General features: G+C 44.6%; 1 protein-coding gene across 4 annotated transcripts in view; it reads left to right on the top strand.

The window, feature by feature from the left end:
• The window catches only part of SCN8A (sodium voltage-gated channel alpha subunit 8), a 295,986-nt gene that overhangs the window by 253,782 nt on the left and 22,382 nt on the right, over positions 1 to 19,822 (top strand). For all 4 annotated transcript variants that reach the window (XM_069758645.1, XM_069758642.1, XM_069758644.1 and 1 more), the window contains 3 exons: positions 8,029 to 8,313; positions 8,558 to 8,611; positions 15,723 to 15,860. In XM_069758645.1, coding sequence (XP_069614746.1) covers positions 8,029 to 8,313; positions 8,558 to 8,611; positions 15,723 to 15,860 — 477 coding nt within the window. The remainder of the gene's footprint in view (positions 1 to 8,028; positions 8,314 to 8,557; positions 8,612 to 15,722; positions 15,861 to 19,822) is intronic.

Genomic DNA, 19,822 nt, shown 5'->3' with positions numbered 1-19,822 from the left:
CAATGCTTGTGTTTGCTGATTGTGCCTGCAGGCTGAATCCCAGCTGTCATGTAAGGTTAATACTGATTACTTTTGCTTGTACGGGATAGTCATGTACTAGCTATTGGTAGGTATGTCATGTTTTAAAGGAGTTGTCAGAAGCCTTTTCTATAGTTTCTCTTTAGCAGAGTGCCACCTAGTAAAAGCACATTCTCTTTAAAGAATAGTCGGCCATCGTGCAAAGTTCACCTGTGTTACAGTAATTTTTTGTGTTGGTAGCAGAAGACTTTAAAAACAAATACAAAACAAGTCACAAATCTATCGTATAGGGGTTGTGTGGCCCCTTTTTTCTAAGCGATCTGACATAGGAAAGTTGTCCAGGAATCAGTCTGAAACCTAGAAAGTATCGTGCACATGTTGTATTAATTAGAATAAGACAAATGATGATCATTTCTTGCCATCGGACCATGCCATCGGCTACTGCCCAGCCCAACATGCAGCAGCGTATTTTCATGCCCAATCTCAGGTCTACCAGGATAGAAAGTCTGCAAAACCCTTCATTATTAAGCCTTTCATGGCACACTACACTGTATGCCGCCTTTCCCTCACTACTACTTGGTTGGATTTATGCTCGCTTTCTCCATGGGCATATACATAGGTCTATCCCCAGACTACTCCAGGAGATCTAAAACCTGCTGTAGTACTTTACTTTGCAAGATAATCGTGAAAGGGCACTGTTAAAAACGCTCATTTTACTATTATCTTGCTTTGTAAACAATCTGCAGATCACCCAATGAGTGAGCAAAACTCTCGTAGTAGACTGCGTTTGGGTGTCCGCCTCCAGTAGGCGTATAATCCCGAACATGATGCACGGGAGAGCACACATTCGCTCTGCTGGCACCATTATAGTCTATGGCCCCGTCAGCGCATACTTCCAAATCCCATTTTGCGCGGGGTTCAGACATAATCTACAGCAGGACCCAAGAACGTGTAACTAAATGCAATGTGAAAGCACTCTTAGGCTGGTTTCACATTTTCGGTTGTGTCCACAGCGTTTCTGACGCATACATCTGCTTGCGTCTTGATTTCCAATCTTTAACATTGTAGATGCAGGTGCATGCATTTGCCCGCGTTTGCTTACGCATGCATTTTTTCGCCGTGTTCAGCAAGGCGCGGAGAACGCACTGTGTTGGAATTTTTGAGACGGTAAATTTCCGTCAAATATGCGCAGGCATGCGCATGAGTGTGTTAAAAAACAGATCATTGTCTATGGGAACACATGCGTATGATGTCTTTGCGTATGCACGCGTACGATGCGCTTGCGTACTTTGGACTGCGCATGTCCAGGAACTGATTTAGACATGCCCATTGAGACACGCCCTCCTGGAAATATCAAACACATGCGCATAAAAAGCGCAAACGCCTGTAAAAACGCATACAACGCTGCTTTTTTTTGCCGTCATGCGTAAGCTGATGCGAATAAAAGACGCTGCGTTATCATGCTTTTGCATGCGTTTGCAATTGTGGACGATACGCTGCGGATACAACCGCAAATGTAAAACCAGCCGTAGGGAATGATATGTTTCTCCTTTTATCAGGCGATAGGATTTGGTATCCTGTGCACCTCCATGCCCCTCAGCTTCTCCAGAAGACATGCATGTTTAATAGGACATCAATTTACAAACACTATGAAACCACCCCCTGCAAACATTATATATATATATATACTGTATATTCAACCATCACCACTTGGGTCTATCTTCCAAATACAAAGCGAATTTTGTTGGGTTCTTGTCCTCAAGTAAATCCTATGGGAAAGCATAGGATCCAACCATCTTTCCAAGTCTGTTATTCTTAAAGTCAAGCTTGATCCTAGGCTTCACCCGTTCACATGAGGCCTAGACACAGACAGAGATGGGTCTTTAGTGTAGGGTACCATCTAACAGAGATTACCTTGTCCTTGGCAGATGGGCCTACACACTTTGTGCAAAATGTGCCCAAAGTACTGCATCTTTTTACATGTATAGCAATCGTGGACTGCATGTATATAATGTTTGCAGAGTGCTGTTGTATAATATTTGCATACATATAAATGCTTGTACTGCAGCCACAGCATACTTGCACCTGTGTATTCATTTAATACTATGGTTAGTGTTTGCCAGTCTCTACATTTCCTTTTAGTAGGACATCTCTCTCTCAGCTCCATGAAGTGATTCCCATTTTCCCGGGTGTAGTGTACAGTGTGACAGACAGGCAGTGACCCAGGAAAATTAAAAACAAAGTCTTTTAAAGTCCAAAGAAACCTACCCTGGAACTCCAAAGGTATCCTCCAGATCAGAGACGGAAAACAGGATAGCCCGTAACCTGGACCTGTTGCCATAGGCGACTGCACCGCCAAGTACGCTGAGCGGTTTTCAGGCCTTTTGGCTCTGTGTTGCTTAACACAGTTTGGACTCTGCAGAACCTTTTGCTCTGCATGCTTTCAAAACCAAACTGACCGACCCAACCCTCTGCTGCAGGGTTTTTTATGAGGAACTTGTGGCCGTAGTCCATTTAAAAAATAAAAGCCCATGCATTGCAATCATTGCAGTGCACTCCCGCGGCCTCAATATGCCTCTGTGCGCATCCTGGGGGACACATAGCGACCCTCACATGACACCGGTCACTGCCTCACACAGGGCACATGCCCTCAGCACTTTTTCTGGTCTTTTCCAGAGTAAATTACTGGGTGCTACGCGTTACTTTTTTCACTTACTGAAATGCCATTAATTGCGTCCCTACTAATTTATAGACTCCCCATCTTATCAATCGGTCCCGAAAATTGTTATACAATGGCATATATGATGTCTTCAATGTTGTCATGGTTGAGAACTACAACATCACCCAGCTTCATGGAGCCCGCGGTGTGTTTTTCTTTGCATGTTGGGAGACAGAAAAGAGAACCACCACCCCGAAAATTCATTATACACAAATTATATAACAGTTGAACATGTTATATACTAAGGGCACAAAGTCTGGCTTAAAAGCTTTGAAAAGTTGCAAAATTTAGGCGCAACTCAGAGTTATGTCTACATTTTGTGAATTTTGGCATTTTCACACCAGTCTGTCACAGTTCTGAAAGAATCGGTGGGTTGGGGGCAGGGCGAGGGTGGACGCCATAGCTTGTCTCATCCTTGACAAGCTGTGCACTTCCATACAGCAGAAATCTCTAATACCTGACTGGAATGAGATCTGTAGCGTAGCGCACAGAGGCGCATGTCCTTTGTCAGACTCTCCAGATTCATGAAGTTGTGTGCACCTCTTCATGAATCAGGAATGCCTGACTCAAGCACACCCCCTCATCAAGACTGGTGTGTTAAATGCAGGTCTTGATGAATTGGTCCCTAAAGGTAGATAACTTAGCAGTAGGACATAACTTATTTAACCCCATCACTACCTTTGACATATATTTACGTCAAAGGGAATGTGTCTTTGTTGTGAGTTTGAACACTGAGCCCACATCTTTCCCCTCACTTGAGGGCTAATTTAATCAGCCATCAAGTGCTTCTAGAGCTATGGGTGGAGCGGTGCTCGGCCTGCAGCTTTTAACCAGTTAAATTCTGCTGTCCATCACTCATAGCAGGACTTAACATGCACTGGCCGCAAGTGCGTCATTCATCCTGCCCATTGGCGTCACTTTTGTGATTGCTGGGCGCTGATGGGTTGACATGACAGACAGGGGTCTGCTGATGACCCCAATGCTTGTCATTACGATTTCTAAATGTTTTTTCACCACCTAAATAAAACAAAACTATATGTGTTTAGTATCTGCGTACTATTAATGACCAGGAGAGTCATTTTACCAAGTCAGTTTTACCGTGAACATGGTAAATAACAAAAACAGAAAACAGTTGTGGAATTGTACTTTTTTGGCAATTTCAACACACTTGGAATATTTTTCCTATTTTCCAGTACATTATAATGGTAAAATGAATGACGGCATTAAAAGGACAACTCGTACCGCAAAAAGCAAGACCTGATATGGCTATATGGCCAGAAAAGTAAAAAAAATTATGGCTCTTGGAAAAAGGGGAGGAAAAAATGGAAAAGGTGACAAGGTTAATAGCATGACAAATGAACCAGTGAAGAACCTCTTCAGATCTTATACCTCCCATGGTTCAATTGTTGTCATCGTCATACAAAGCAGGCCAACAGCTACAGACACAGACCTACAGGAATACAATCAGGTCAGACAGTTAAGAGGAACAATCAACAGCCAACAGGAAAAGTAATCCAATCGTCACTCCACTGGTGGTAGTGGTGCATGTGGAAAAATACATAATGCGAAATCAGGAAGGTCCCGACACTCGTATATAGGTTTTTTCCTTATTCTTTTATTCAAGAAAATCAGATGTGTTTCAGTGCATCCAAAACTTTCAACAACTGTTGATAAAAACCTGTATGTGAGGGCCGGGACCATCTTGATTTTGCGAGCCAATAGGATAAAGCACTTCAAGTAAAGACTTTCCTTTGATTTTGCTTTCATTGCAATACTTTGGACTGAGACAGGATAGATTGTGCTTCAGGCCCCTAAGTCAAGTTCTCCACTGGATAAAACTTATCTGTTGCTGGATACTTGGCATACACATCTCCATCATTGGAGAGAATGGCTTTCCCTGCTTGATCAAGGGGTTTAGTTGGCCTTGACCGTTCAAGTTGACATGACATGCATCTCTGAAGATGTCATTGGTTTGTCATAAAGAACGGCAGATTTCACTATAGGTTTTATGGAGAACAACATGAATTGAGATCTTGAACTGTGTTTCCATCCCATGCATCTCTTTTATTCAAGGAAATGCAAACAAGGGGGGAGAGGAAGGAGAAAGACTCCAAAAAAAAAATACTAGAAATAGTTGGGTGTCATCATGGGCATTATTACTGGGACAGGGACAGGTATTTATCACGAGGATCCAGACTTTCATTCTCCACTTTTGATGATAGTATAGTAAACCAGGTTGAAGTGTGATATTGTAAGAAGTGTAAGTCATCAACGAGGCCTGCTTTATGTGAACCTCATATCTGCTCCACCACTCTTTTATCCGTATGATATTGTTATTTAGTTACTCGGTTGATAAAATGGGCACAGTTAATGATAGAAAGCATGTGACGTGCAAGCTTTGAATCATTAGATGTTCTGTAGTTCTTTGTGTTCTCAGCGCCATGTTAACTTAATCTCAGAAAGAACTACCATGTCTCTATTTTTTTTCATTAAAGTGATATTAATGCAATGAAACATGCATGCTATATACTAACTGCCAATGCAAAAAGTCACATAAAAGCCATGTTCCCTCTTGTGGTGGCACCCTAGAGATCGGAAAGCGGGACAATTTAAAGATGTTAATGGCAATAAATGGTGATTTCATTTAAATGCAGAGTGGAATTATTAAAATAATACAGTCTATGGTCACAGAAACAGAAGAAGGATCCACTTACTTTCTCAAAAATTGCAGCTTTGCCATGTAATATTGAAAATCTATTGACCGAACAGATTTGAACATGAAATGTCTTCTAATAGACGAAATGCTATAGTTAGTGTCATGCAATATATTTCAGTGTCTGCACTACTGAAGATTATGGTTGTACCACTGGATTGGGCCAATGGGATGTCATTGGTTAAAGAGGACAGGGCTTTGAGTCCATAGTGATTGGGTCATGAGTTTGGTCAATATATACGACTCCATTTTTCCAGGATAAATAACAACTCTATAAATATAATTCCAGGTAAAGGGCGATTTCATAAAGTTTCAGTTCACTATTAGGCTATGTGCACTCTTTGCGGAATGGGGAACAGAATTTTCTGCACCAAATCCGCATCTTCTGGCAGAATCCACAGATGCAGATTTTCTGCGGATTTTGTGCGGAATTGATGCAGATTTTGTGCGAATTTTACCCCTGCGGATTTCAAACATGGAAGGGTTCAAATCCGCTGCAGTTCCGCATGCACTTCTTTTCAATCCGCTGCGGATTCGGTGCGGATTTTTCCGCACTATTAGCACAGGTTTTTTGTTCCCCAATTGATTTACATTGTGCTGTAAATCACATTGCGGAACTGCAGCGTTTCTGCGCGGAAAAATCCGCTGCGGATCCGCACCAATTCCGCATCGTGTGCACATGGCCTAAACGTTTGAGTGCAACAACTTTACAGGGAAAGAGGTTATATGGCTAATATTTTTCTTTAAAATAATTGGCACAAGTGCTTCCAAACATTTTTTAAAGCGTTGTGCTCGCCTCATTGACACTCTTCTGAGGCGCTCTAGATTCCCTGTTGGTCTTTGCTTCATGGCCCATTTCTACTCACCAGAAATGAATGAATTGTCACAGCCAGTGATTGGCAGAACTTCATTTCAGGAAAGATCAGAATGAGACCATTGTAGGATATACGAGATAAATACGACTTTTATATTTTTTCAGCATTTTGAGCCTGATTTTTAATAGATACTAGCTAGAATCCCCCTTTTAGCATGTCTAAGACTGATAGATAAGGTTGAGTAACTTTGCAGCTTTGTTGGTTACTGCTCCTGAGTTACATCTTACAGAGGGTGAAAAAAAATATCCATAAAGTAATTGTACCCCCAATGCCATTTACCATTATGTAAGCATTTACCCCTTATGGCTTCTCGGGGTAGGACATCCCATAGTTTGAGTATTCTTAACTGTAAAGAATTCTTTCCTATATTGATACCTAATTTACCTCTCCTCAATACATAAACAATGTCCCTGAGTTCTTTAAAAAATAAGTTAGATCTCAATTTTATGATCTAATATACAAGATCGCACCTAAGGTGCCTATTTCCAAATTTTTCTTGTTATAATATAGTCCCTGCCTTTGGCAGGTGGCCTTACAAAAAATTTACCGAGGGATAATATTACTTTGAATATCGCTGTTTTTATCACTTATTAGACATACCAGCTTTCGCAGCTGCTGACTGACATTGAGTACTGCTGGTTAGCTTACGTTAAACCACAATACTTAAGTCCTTCTCTTGTTCTGTTATGCCCAGTTTCATTCTATCTAATATATATGCATTACTAGTATTACAACTATCTAGATACATTACTTAACATTTATCAACTTTAAAATGTATTTGCCACGTTCTTGCCCATACTGCCAGCTTGTCTACTTCTTTCTATACTATTTTAGCTGATTTTTATAGGGAAACTGTGAGTAGATTTTTGCTATTTAATCTGTGAGCAGCATAAAGTACGGGATTCCAAGGATGTGTCACTTGCCCAGCAGCTTTCTGTAGTTTTAATACAATCAGTGTTTTACCAGCAAGTGATTATCACTGCAGAACTAGGTATCGTGATCAAGCCAGACCAACTAATCGCCCCGAAGTACAATGTGTTTGTGAAGTTGTTCACATTTTATATGTCTTTGTAAATGGTCAGATAAATGTGACTTCAGCCGTATAGTTATTTCACGGCTTATTCCACTCTGCTTTTAATACTAAATGCATAAATTGACTATAACTTTAGTGGAAGAGGTAACTGATGGCTACAAACTCTTGCAACACCTCGGTGTGATCTAAAAACGAGTCTTTGTGATTTAGAGGAGGGAATATGGCTTTTTACAACTTGAGCTTGCATTAAATGCATGCTCGGCCAGCTGCCTGAGGCATATATAACCTGCGTAGTCACCAATGCGCTCTGTATGGACACTGTCCACTTCTGCGTCTTAACGAATGCTTTGCCAATATTTGGGAATGTCCATCTAAAGGCCACTGATACCAAGAATTATTCAACAATCACATGAGACCAGCTTATCCATGAGTAGTGATTTCAAAGGATAATCTATTGTTTCCTAAAATGTAGGACTTCTTGCGCATCTTTATTATCCCTGCCGTAGCAATATTTTGTTACATTCACCTAGTGTATTCTACTTCTCAGCATACTGATGAAGTAATGTACAGCTGTAGGTGGCCTTTAATTTTAACCATTCCCATGTAAGATCAGATGTGGTGAAGAAATGCGATTGTTTTACTACAATGCTGTTCTCTCCTTCCAATACAGGTAGTAGTCAACGCTTTGGTTGGTGCAATCCCTTCCATTATGAATGTATTGCTGGTCTGCCTTATATTCTGGCTGATTTTTAGTATCATGGGGGTCAACTTGTTCGCTGGCAAATACTACTACTGTTACAATGAGACGGCGGAAGACCGGTTCCTAATAGAAGAAGTCAACAACTTTACGGAGTGTGATAACCTGATAAACCAAAACTACACAGAAGTCCGATGGAAAAATGTGAAAATCAACTTTGACAACGTTGGGGCCGGATACCTTGCCTTGCTTCAAGTAGTAAGCCACGTCTTTACGTCGTTATTGTCTTTTCATAGCTATAACCATAAACATAGTAAATTCATTTTTCAGTCCCAAGTGAATTTTTGTGTGTTTTGTTCTTTTGCATGCATTATATCATATTAATGTGATCCATAGTGGTGTCATTCCTGCTCTTCAGCAGCTTGATCTGTATAATTTGTTGTATATTTACATTATATAGTATATTGATATTATAATCTTAATCTAATATTATCTTTCTTAGGCTACTTTTAAGGGGTGGATGGACATTATGTATGCTGCAGTGGACTCCAGAAGGGTAAGAACTGGTTCCTTTTAGCAAGTGAAATGATTAACGGGGGTATTTGTAAATATTGGCCAATCAGTTCTCACCTAGGAGCTCCCTCCCTGTGATCACCTAACTCCTGTTGTAGGTCTACTCGGAATCCTGCAACTTATCCGTCCACTGGCCCTCGACTCCAACTCAGTCTACGGTGTGAATCTGCAGAAAGTTATTAGCAATAGGACAATCAAGATTTTGTAGCAAAGTAATAGGGCAACTTTCAGTAGTCTTTTTTTTTCTTCTCAGCTTTAAATCAATACTAAAAGAAATACACATTTCCTGTTGGAAAAAAATGACATAATAGTTATAGCTGTTATAAAAGTTAAAGAATAGTTGCAAAGTATATGGCCCACACTGCAATTCTTCAAGTAATTGTGACCTAGTGTTCATACCCAATACTGCCAAGGTGCAGATGCCATGGCATTTAACTTTTCGCAAGCATGGCTATATACTATTTGTCATGATACTAATTCAATACAATCTGGCGTCATCCAGTAAAATGTATTCATTAAAAACATGCATTTCTATTAATTACCATGGGAGTCTATGGGAGATGTATCTATGATGGACGGCATCCACCAAAGCCATGTATCATGGCCATAAAGTAACAAACGTATACATTATATGATATTTACATGGAAGCCATCTGAATGCTTTTCAGTTTCCGCCCTTTTGTTTTGCTGTTGTGAAGGGTAGCCCTAAGGCTATGTGCACACGTTCAGGAATTCATGCAGAAAATTCCTGTGGAAATCCGGACATTTCTGCCAGATTTCCGCATGAAATCCGCATGCGTTTTTTTTGCGCGGTTTTTTGCGCGGTTTTTGCACAGTTTTTGCACGTTTTTTCCCGGACATTTCCCAATGCATTAGACAGTGGGAAATCCGCGAAAAAAAAAGCAAAATTAATGAACAAGTTCATTATTTTTCCGCAATGCGTTTTTCATGCGGAAAAACGCACATCATGTGCACAGAATTTGCGGATTCCATTATAAATGATGGGATGCTTAATGTATGCAGATTATTTGCGGTTTTATAGCGTTTTTATAGTGCAAAAACGCTAAAAAAACGCAAAAAATCTGCAATGTGTGCACATAGCCTTACACTTCCAGCATAAAGCAAAATATACAACCTTCCTCTAGCATAAAGTCAAGCAAAGGAAAAACAAAAACGTCCATATGAAAGAACAGGCTTGCCCGTCCAGTTACACATCTGGCTTTCTCTTGGGTTTACTGTCTGAGGGCTAGGTGTAGCCCTCAAACACTGCTCCTTGCTCAGTTTTGGTCAGCAATGAACTGATTCCCCCTAACAGCACACTTCCTGGTGCTATATAAAACACTGAACTTGCCCTCTAATCAAGACCTGCAGAGCTAGGATTTTTACCATAGACTACCTTGCTTTCCTGCAATATACAGTTGTGTGAAAAAGTCCTTCCCCTTTCCTGATTTCCTATTATTTTTCATGTTTGTCATACTTAAATGTTTCAGATCACCAAACAAATTTTAATATTAGACAAAGATAACACAAAATGCAGTTTTTATATGAAGGTCTATATTATGAAGGAAAAAAGAAATCCATACCTACAGGGCCCTGTGTGAAAAAAGGGATTGCCCCCTAAACCTAATGACTGGTTGGGTCACCCTTAGCAAACAACTGCAATCAAGTGTTTGCGATAACTGGCAATGAGTCTTTTTCAACACTCTGGAGGAATTTTGACACACTCCTTTTTGTAGAATTGTTGTAATTCAGCCACATTGCCATTCAGAGATGAACTTGCTGGTGTGTTTTGGATTATTGTCCTGCTGCATGACCCAAGTGCGCAGATGGTTGGACATTCTCCTTCAGGATATTTTGGTAGACAGCAGAATTCATGGTTTCATTTACCACAGCAAGTCTTCCGGGTCCTGAAGCAGCAAAACAGCCCCAGACCATCACACTATCACAACCACCATATTTTACTGTTGGTATGAAGTTCCTTTTCTGAAATGCTGTGTTACTTCTACGCAGATGTAATAGGACGTTCACCTTTCTCTTCAGTCCACAGAGTATTCTCCAAAATTTGTGGGGATCATCAGTATGTTTTCTGGCAACACTGAGACAAGCCTTTATGTTCTTATTACTCAGCAGTGGTTTTATTCTTGGAACTCTGCCATGCAGGCCATTTTTGCCCAGTCTATTTCTTACAGTGGAGTCATAAACACTGACCTTAAAGGGAACCTGTCACCCCGTTTTTTCAGATTGAGCTATAAATACTGTTAAATAGGGCCTGCGCTGTGCGTTACTATAGTGTATGTAGTGTACCCTGATTCCCCATGTATGCTGAGAAATACATTACCAAAGTCGCCGTTTTCGCCTGTCAATAAGGCTGGTCTGGTCAGGTGGGCGTGTTCACAGCGCTCTTTTCTTCCCCAGCTTTCCGTTGGTGGCGTAGTGGTGTGCGCATGTCCAAGGTCCGAATTCCCTGCGCCCACGTGAAGACACAGCGCGCGATCTGCGCTGTAATCCCTTGCATCGGTGGGGGCGGCCATCTTCCTGGGGCCGCGCGTGCGCAGATGGAGTGCTCTGCTGCACGGGGCTTCAGGAAAATGGCCGCGGGTTGCCGCGCGTGCGCATTAGAGATCGCGGCGGCCATTTTCCCAAAGCCGAGATGCAAACTTGACAGGCGAAAACGGCGACTTTGGTAATGTATTTCTCAGCATACATGGGGAATAAGGGTACACTACATACACTATAGTAACGCACAGCGCAGGCCCTATTTAACAGTATTTATAGCTCAATCTGAAAAAACGGGGTGACAGGTTCCCTTTAAGACCTTAACTGAGGCAAGTGAGGCCTGCAGTCCTTTGGATGTTGTTGTGGGGTCTTTTGTGACCTCTTGGATGAGTCGTCGCTGCGCTCATGGGGTAATTTTGGTCAACCAGCTGCTCCTGGGAAAGTTCACCACTGTTTCATGTTTTCGCCATTTGTGGTTCTAACTGTGGTTCTGTCACGCTGGGTGACTGGGAAGTTAGGTGCACAACAACGGGAAGGGAGTGGGGAAGCCCAAACACTAGGAAAGGGGGAAGTGGAGACCCCTAGGCAGATCTGACAACAACCTGTCTCCTCTAACATCATTAAATAGGTTCCGCACCTATCGCTGAACAGGAGCCTAATCCCTGACTGTCCTTAGCGATAAGTCCTGGATAGGGAGGGTTCGAGCTGAGCACTAATCGGCCATCACGACAATGAAAGACAAGGTAAACAAACGAGGGAATATACTTAGCTTGAGAAGACACCAAAGAGATCACGCCTGCTATCCTCTAAGAGAACTCCAAGAGGGGCTAGTCAAATACTAGTACTTCCAACCAGACAGAGGGAAATAGAACTGTCAGCGGCGCCTTGCTGAAGGACTAAAGGTATTTAAACATCCAGCAAAGGGTGTGTTAATAAACAGCAGATGGTGGAAATCACAGCTAGGTCCTAGAGAGAGAAGGATATCACTCCACAGCATAGCTGCAAAATCCAGACGGTGCCTGCAGAGCAATGACCTTCTACAGTGGGATCCAGAATGACTGTCTGACACACCTGTGACAGGTTCCCTGGAGTACCAAACCTTTAGAAATGGATTTATAACCTTTTCCAGGCTGATAGACCTCAATTACTCTGTTTCTCATTTGTTCCAGAATTTCTTTGGATCGCGTCATGATGCCTAGCTTTATAGGATCTTTTGGTCTGCTTCATTTTGTCAGGCAGGTCCTATTTAAGTGATCTTTGAGAACAGGTGTGGCAGTAATTATGCTTGCATGGGGCTATGGAATTTTAAAGAGAACCTGTCACCTGAATTTGGCGTGACCGGTTTTCGGTCATATGGACGGAGTTTCAATCCAATATTGTGGCCAGCATGCAGCCAGCGGGTAAGGAAAGGGTAAATCAAACACCCGAAAACTCCGCCCATATTACCGAAAACCGGTCACGCCAAATTCAGGTGACAGGTTCCCTTTAACTCAGCTTCCCAAAGATCTGATAAACCATAGTTAGTTTTTGTTTTAAGGAGTAAGGGGCATACACTTTTTTTACACAGGGTCCTGTAGGTTTGGTTTCTTTTTCCCTTAATTAGACCTTCATTTAAAACTGCATTTTGTGTTTACTTGTGTTATCTTTGTTTAATATTTAAATTAGTTTTGATCATCTGAAACATTAAAGTGTGGCAAACTAGCAAAAGAATAGGAAATCAGGAAGGGTGCAATCACTTTTTTTTTTTTGGGATAATGATTAGTGATGAGCGAATGTGCTTGGGTAAGGTGTTATCCGAGCATGATCGAATGCTAATACAGTATCCTCGGCGCTCTCAAATGCTATGTTCGAGTCGCTGTGGCTGCATTGGACTCCTGGACTCAGGTTCCCAGAACAGATAAAGTTCCCTAGAGGTCTAGATGAGTTCCGGAACACTCAATCATGTACTTCGTACTACTAGTAATTTTACCACCCCATGCACTTATCGTGCTACAGAAATTGTTCTAGCACTAATTGATAGAGATATCAATGGAATTTAAAACACCAAAGCTTCTTAATGCATCAGAAGCGTCTGACTACCGTGTCTGCGAATTGAGATACTGATTTGGCTCCTAAGTCATATTGCACGACTCGTTAAAGGGTTGTGACTTGTAGGATCGCTACTTCCAACAGGTGGCGCTATAGAGTTTAAGTCCTCTTTTTCTCAGAAGAGGCAATTTGCATATTGACTACCTCCACAAATTTTACTCCCAAGTGTAAGATTTCTGGCGTAAAGAAAGCCACTGCTCATCATAAATCAGAGAAGCTATAGCGTCACGCCCCTTCATTGTTTCACAGCTCTGCACTGTGCCAAAAATGTGCCACTTTTCAAAGCAATATACAACAGAATTTTTTGATTGTGACCCCATCTGTGTATCCAAATAAATGTCTATTCAACCTAGTACATCATACTTGATCGTTGTGTGTCCTAGTTGGAGAAACACGTTCTCCAGGATTTGCAAAAACAGCACATGGTCTGCCTAGAGCACCCGCCGGATTTGTTGGAGCATCTGCGCGAGCAGCATAAAGTGGTGACTGTTTTTATCATGCAGAAAGCAAAGAGGAGGTTGAGCTACTTTAAAAAGCTGCAACTGGCCACTGTGAGGGGTATGTTGTATACTGAGACCCTTCGAAGAGGCTACTAAACTAATCAGTGTGGACAACTGTGATGCTGTCAACTGCTTCATAGATATTGGAAAAAACGCTCCCAAGGATGCAAGTTCTACATGTTCATTGCTGCCCTGGAGCTATTAAGACGTGTTTTAGATACAGGCAGGGGACGAGGCTGACAGTGTGAAATTGATAATGACACCGTGGACTTCTGGGTCAGTAGATTGGACCAGAAGCTAGAACTGGGTGGGCTCACGGTCTTGTCCATCTTCCAGTGTACTATAAGAGAGGGTAATTGTGGCTCTGTCTCCCATGGGAATCGGATTGTCCTGGAACCAGCTTGGAAAATGTTACATTTGGTAAAATGAATCGGTCATGGATCAGAGCCAACTTTTATCTGTCTATGGCTGATGCAGATGATTAAATCAGCTCTAGCATTTGCATGTCTATTGCGTTTTGAATTACCCCACAGCCAGGCATTTCCTGCCTATCCATTGTATTATAATTCTACTGGACTGGTGCTGTTGGGCCTGCCAGTGCTTGGCCTGGCTCTTTGCCTACCCAATCATAGTTTTTATTGTGCGCCTGTAGCCCCTGCCGATAGACAGCCACACATCTCCTGCCTGTACATTGTGTAGTATAGCTATACTGAACTTCTGCTAAGAACCCTACCCCGTGTAAGGTAAATACACCTAAAACCGCCCCCCAAAAAGATAATTTTTGGATGGCTTTTAAAAGCCATTGGTTCTCTTTCCAAACAGCAAACCTATTGGTATTCCCAAAAGAAACAGATACATTTTGGAAAGCTTGTTAAAAAGCCATAGCTTTTTCATTTTTCAAACAACAGACTATGCCTATGGCATTTTGATGTATGCCTCCTGTGTATAAACACCACCACGGCAGATATATGACCCCAAAGGTTTATACATTTTTTAACAATTTTTACATTTTACAGCATGAAAATCTGTCACTGTGAAGGTTTATTAAAATGTTCTTAACTAGGTTGTAGGTTACTACCGTTTACTATTGGTTTACCAATAGCCATGTGTGTAGAGGTCACTTTGACTTTATCTGGCTGTGTTTTGTGTTAAAGAGCTTAAAATGTGTTATGTATAGTCCTAGGAGTCCTCAGAGTGTTAGATACAGCTTTTAGAGGGTAATTGGAGGCTTTGCAGTATTGTGAATCGCCAGAAATCTAATTTTGGGGATAAATTTGTCGAGGCTTGGAAGGTTCGCTCATCTCTATCACCAGAGCTGATGACCAGTCACCTGCTTGGAGTCCTCTTTTAAAGTCCTGTGACTGCCCCCCTCTGCTGGCCATTAGCTGCTGTGCTGCAAAGATAACCTGTGGCCCTCTACTGGCCATTATCATCGGCGCAGCTAAGCCAAAAACAAACTCATCTGCCTGTGACAGCACAGTGCGAAACTCCGCTAATTCCGCTTCCACCTCTCCTTATATGACACCTCTCCACTGCTGACACATAGCGAGGAGGATTGAGGATATCTAGTGAGTCTGCTGAACCAGTGAATGGGGAACTTCAGGCCAATGCAGGATGGCACAGATGCTGCTTTCCTTATGACAGTGTTCCCCAACTCCGGTCCTCAAGAGCCACCAACAGGTGATGTTTTCAGGATTTCCTTAGTATTGCACAGGTGATAATTGCATCACCTGGACAGGCAATAATTCCATCACCTGTGCAATACTAAGGAAATCCTGAAAACATCACCATGCATTACTGATTATGAAAAGAAAAAAATAATAATAACAGTGATACAAGTTCTGTTACCTATATAAACAGGGACTTTGTTATAAATTCAAATATATATTACCTTTATGTTACCATGTTTTTTTTGGATTTTATGGTTTTATATTATAGTATGGCTCTGTTACATTCTTTATGCATGCAGTTTGATTTAGTACTTCACCTTGCAATAATTTTACCTTTTAGGTCACAGAACAGCCAAAATATGAAGACAACATCTATATGTACATTTATTTTGTCATTTTTATCATCTTTGGCTCTTTCTTCACTCTTAATTTATTCATTGGTGTCATCATTGACAACTTCAATCAACAAAAGAAAAAGATAAGTATTTAGATTATTTACTTTGTTGGCTTAATTAATTATAAGTATACTAGCTATTGAACCCGTTCTACGCCCGGGTGGCGAGCATTTATATTGGTATATTGTCTCCATCCTGGTATGTGCTGCTCCATCCTGCGTCCCCATCCTGTCATGCGCTGCTCCATCCTGCGTCCCCATCCTGTCATGTGCTGCTCCATCCTGCGTCCCCATCCTGTCATGCACTGCTCCATCCTGCGTCCCCATCCTGTCATGCACTGCTCCCATCCTGCGTCCTCATCCTGTCATGCACTGCTCCATCCTGCGTCCCCATCCTGTCATGCACTGCTCCATCCTGCGTCCCCATCCTGTCATGCGCTGCTCCCATCCTGCGTCCTCATCCTGTCATGCGCTGCTCCCATCCTGCGTCCCCATCCTGTCATGTGCTGCTCCATCCTGCGTTCCCATCCTGTCATGTGCTGCTCCATCCTGCGTCCCCATCCTGTCATGCGCTGCTCCATCATGCGTCCCCATCCTGTCATGCGCTGCTCCATCCTGCGTCCCCATCCTTATGTGCTGCTGCATCCTGCGTCCCCATCCTTATGTGCTGCTGCATCCTGCGTCCCCATCCTTATGTGCTGCTGCATCCTGCGTCCCCATCCTTATGTGCTGCTCCATCCTGCGTCCCCATCCTTATGTGCTGCTCCCATCCTGCGTCCCCATCCTTATGTGCTGCTCCATCCTGCGTCCCCATCCTTATGTGCTGCTGCATCCTGCGTCCCCATCCTTATGTGCTGCTGCATCCTGCGTCCCCATCCTTATGTGCTGCTGCATCCTGCGTCCCCATCCTTATGTGCTGCTGCATCCTGCGTCCCCATCCTTATGTGCTGCTGCATCCTGCGTCCCCATCCTTATGTGCTGCTGCATCCTGCGTCCCCATCCTTATGTGCTGCTCCCATCCTGCGTCCCCATCCTTATGTTCATGCTGCATCCTGCGTCCCCATCCTTATGTGCTGCTGCATCCTGCGTCCCCATCCTTATGTGCTGCTCCCATCCTGCGTCCCCATCCTTATGTTCATGCTGCATCCTGCGTCCCCATCCTTATGTGCTGCTGCATCCTGCGTCCCCATCCTTATGTTCATGCTGCATCCTGCGTCCCCATCCTTATGTTCATGCTGCATCCTGCGTCCCCATCCTTATGTTCATGCTGCATCCTGCGTCCCCATCCTTATGTGCTGCTGCATCCTGCGTCCCCATCCTTATGTGCTGCTGCATCCTGCGTCCCCATCCTTATGTGCTGCTCCCATCCTGCGTCCCCATCCTTATGTTCATGCTGCATCCTGCGTCCCCATCCTTATGTGCTGCTGCATCCTGCGTCCCCATCCTTATGTTCATGCTGCATCCTGCGTCCCCATCCTTATGTTCATGCTGCATCCTGCGTCCCCATCCTTATGTTCATGCTGCATCCTGCGTCCCCATCCTTATGTGCTGCTCCATCCTGCGTCCCCATCCTTATGTGCTGCTCCATCCTGCGTCCCCATCCTTATGTGCTGCTCCCATCCTGCGTCCCCATCCTTATGTGCTGCTCCATCCTGCGTCCCCATCCTGTTATGTGCTGCTCCATCCTGCGTCCCCATCCTTATGTGCTGCTCCCATACTGCGTCCCCATCCTTATGTGCTGCTCCATCCTGCGTCCCCATCCTGTTATGTGCTGCTCCATCCTGCGTCCCCATCCTTATGTGCTGCTCCATCCTGCGTCCCCATCCTTATGTGCTGCTCCATCCTGCGTCCCCATCCTTATGTGCTGCTCCATCCTGCGTCCCCATCCTTATGTGCTGCTCCATCTTGCGTCCCCATCCTTATGTGCTGCTCCATCCTGCGTCCCCATCCTTATGTGCTGCTCCATCCTGCGTCCCCATCCTTATGTGCTGCTCCATCCTGCGTCCCCATCCTTATGTGCTGCTCCATCCTGCGTCCCCATCCTTATGTCCTGCTCCATCCTGCGTCCCCATCCTGTTATGTGCTGCTCCATCCTGCGTCCCCATCCTTATGTGCTGCTCCATCCTGCGTCCCCATCCTTATGTGCTGCTCCCATCCTGCGTCCCCATCCTTATGTGCTGCTCCATCCTGCGTCCCCATCCTGTTATGTGCTGCTCCATCCTGCGTCCCCATCCTTATGTGCTGCTCCCATCCTGCATCCCCATCCTTATGTGCTGCTCCATCCTGCGTCCCCATCCTGTTATGTGCTGCTCCATCCTGCGTCCCCATCCTTATGTGCTGCTCCATCCTGCGTCCCCATCCTTATGTGCTGCTCCATCCTGCGTCCGCATCCTTATGTGCTGCTCCATCCTGCGTCCCCATCCTTATGTGCTGCTCCATCTTGCGTCCCCATCCTTATGTGCTGCTCCATCCTGCGTCCCCATCCTTATGTGCTGCTCCATCCTGCGTCCCCATCCTTATGTGCTGCTCCATCCTGCGTCCCCATCCTTATGTGCTGCTCCCATCCTGCGTCCCCATCCTTATGTGCTGCTCCATCCTGCGTCCCCATCCTGTTGTGTGCTGCTCCATCCTGCGTCCCCATCCTTATGTGCTGCTCCATCCTGCGTCCCCATCCTTATGTGCTGCTCCATCCTGCGTCCCCATCCTTATGTGCTGCTCCATCCTGCGTCCCCATCCTTATGTGCTGCTCCATCTTGCGTCCCCATCCTTATGTGCTGCTCCATCCTGCGTCCCCATCCTTATGTGCTGCTCCATCCTGCGTCCCCATCCTTATGTGCTGCTCCATCCTGCGTCCCCATCCTTATGTGCTGCTCCCATCCTGCGTCCCCATCCTTATGTGCTGCTCCATCCTGCGTCCCCATCCTGTTATGTGCTGCTCCATCCTGCGTCCCCATCCTTATGTGCTGCTCCATCCTGCGTCCCCATCCTTATGTGCTGCTCCATCCTGCGTCCCCATCCTTATGTGCTGCTCCATCCTGCGTCCCCATCCTTATGTGCTGCTCCATCTTGCGTCCCCATCCTTATGTGCTGCTCCATCCTGCGTCCCCATCCTTATGTGCTGCTCCATCCTGCGTCCCCATCCTTATGTGCTGCTCCATCCTGCGTCCCCATCCTTATGTGCTGCTCCCATCCTGCGTCCCCATCCTTATGTGCTGCTCCATCCTGCGTCCCCATCCTTATGTGCTGCTCCATCCTGCGTCCCCATCCTTATGTGCTGCTCCATCCTGCGTCCCCATCCTTATGTGCTGCTCCATCCTGCGTCCCCATCCTTATGTGCTGCTGCATCCTGCGTCCCCATCCTTATGTGCTGCTCCATCCTGCGTCCCCATCCTTATGTGCTGCTCCATCCTGCGTCCCCATCCTTATGTGCTGCTCCATCCTGCGTCCCCATCCTTATGTGCTGCTCCCATCCTGCGTCCCCATCCTTATGTGCTGCTCCATCCTGCGTCCCCATCCTTATGTGCTGCTGCATCCTGCGTCCCCATCCTTATGTGCTGCTGCATCCTGCGTCCCCATCCTTATGTGCTGCTCCCATCCTGCGTCCCCATCCTTATGTTCATGCTGCATCCTGCGTCCCCATCCTTATGTGCTGCTGCATCCTGCGTCCCCATCCTTATGTGCTGCTCCCATCCTGCGTCCCCATCCTTATGTTCATGCTGCATCCTGCGTCCCCATCCTTATGTGCTGCTGCATCCTGCGTCCCCATCCTTATGTTCATGCTGCATCCTGCGTCCCCATCCTTATGTTCATGCTGCATCCTGCGTCCCCATCCTTATGTTCATGCTGCATCCTGCGTCCCCATCCTTATGTGCTGCTCCATCCTGCGTCCCCATCCTTATGTGCTGCTCCATCCTGCGTCCCCATCCTTATGTGCTGCTCCCATCCTGCGTCCCCATCCTTATGTGCTGCTCCATCCTGCGTCCCCATCCTGTTATGTGCTGCTCCATCCTGCGTCCCCATCCTTATGTGCTGCTCCCATACTGCGT

Source organism: Ranitomeya imitator, chromosome 3 (assembly GCF_032444005.1).
Source record: "Ranitomeya imitator isolate aRanImi1 chromosome 3, aRanImi1.pri, whole genome shotgun sequence".
Lineage (NCBI taxonomy): Eukaryota > Metazoa > Chordata > Amphibia > Anura > Dendrobatidae > Ranitomeya > Ranitomeya imitator.
Note: the sequence above shows the minus strand (reverse complement) of the source record. Positions and strands in the feature narration are given on the sequence as shown.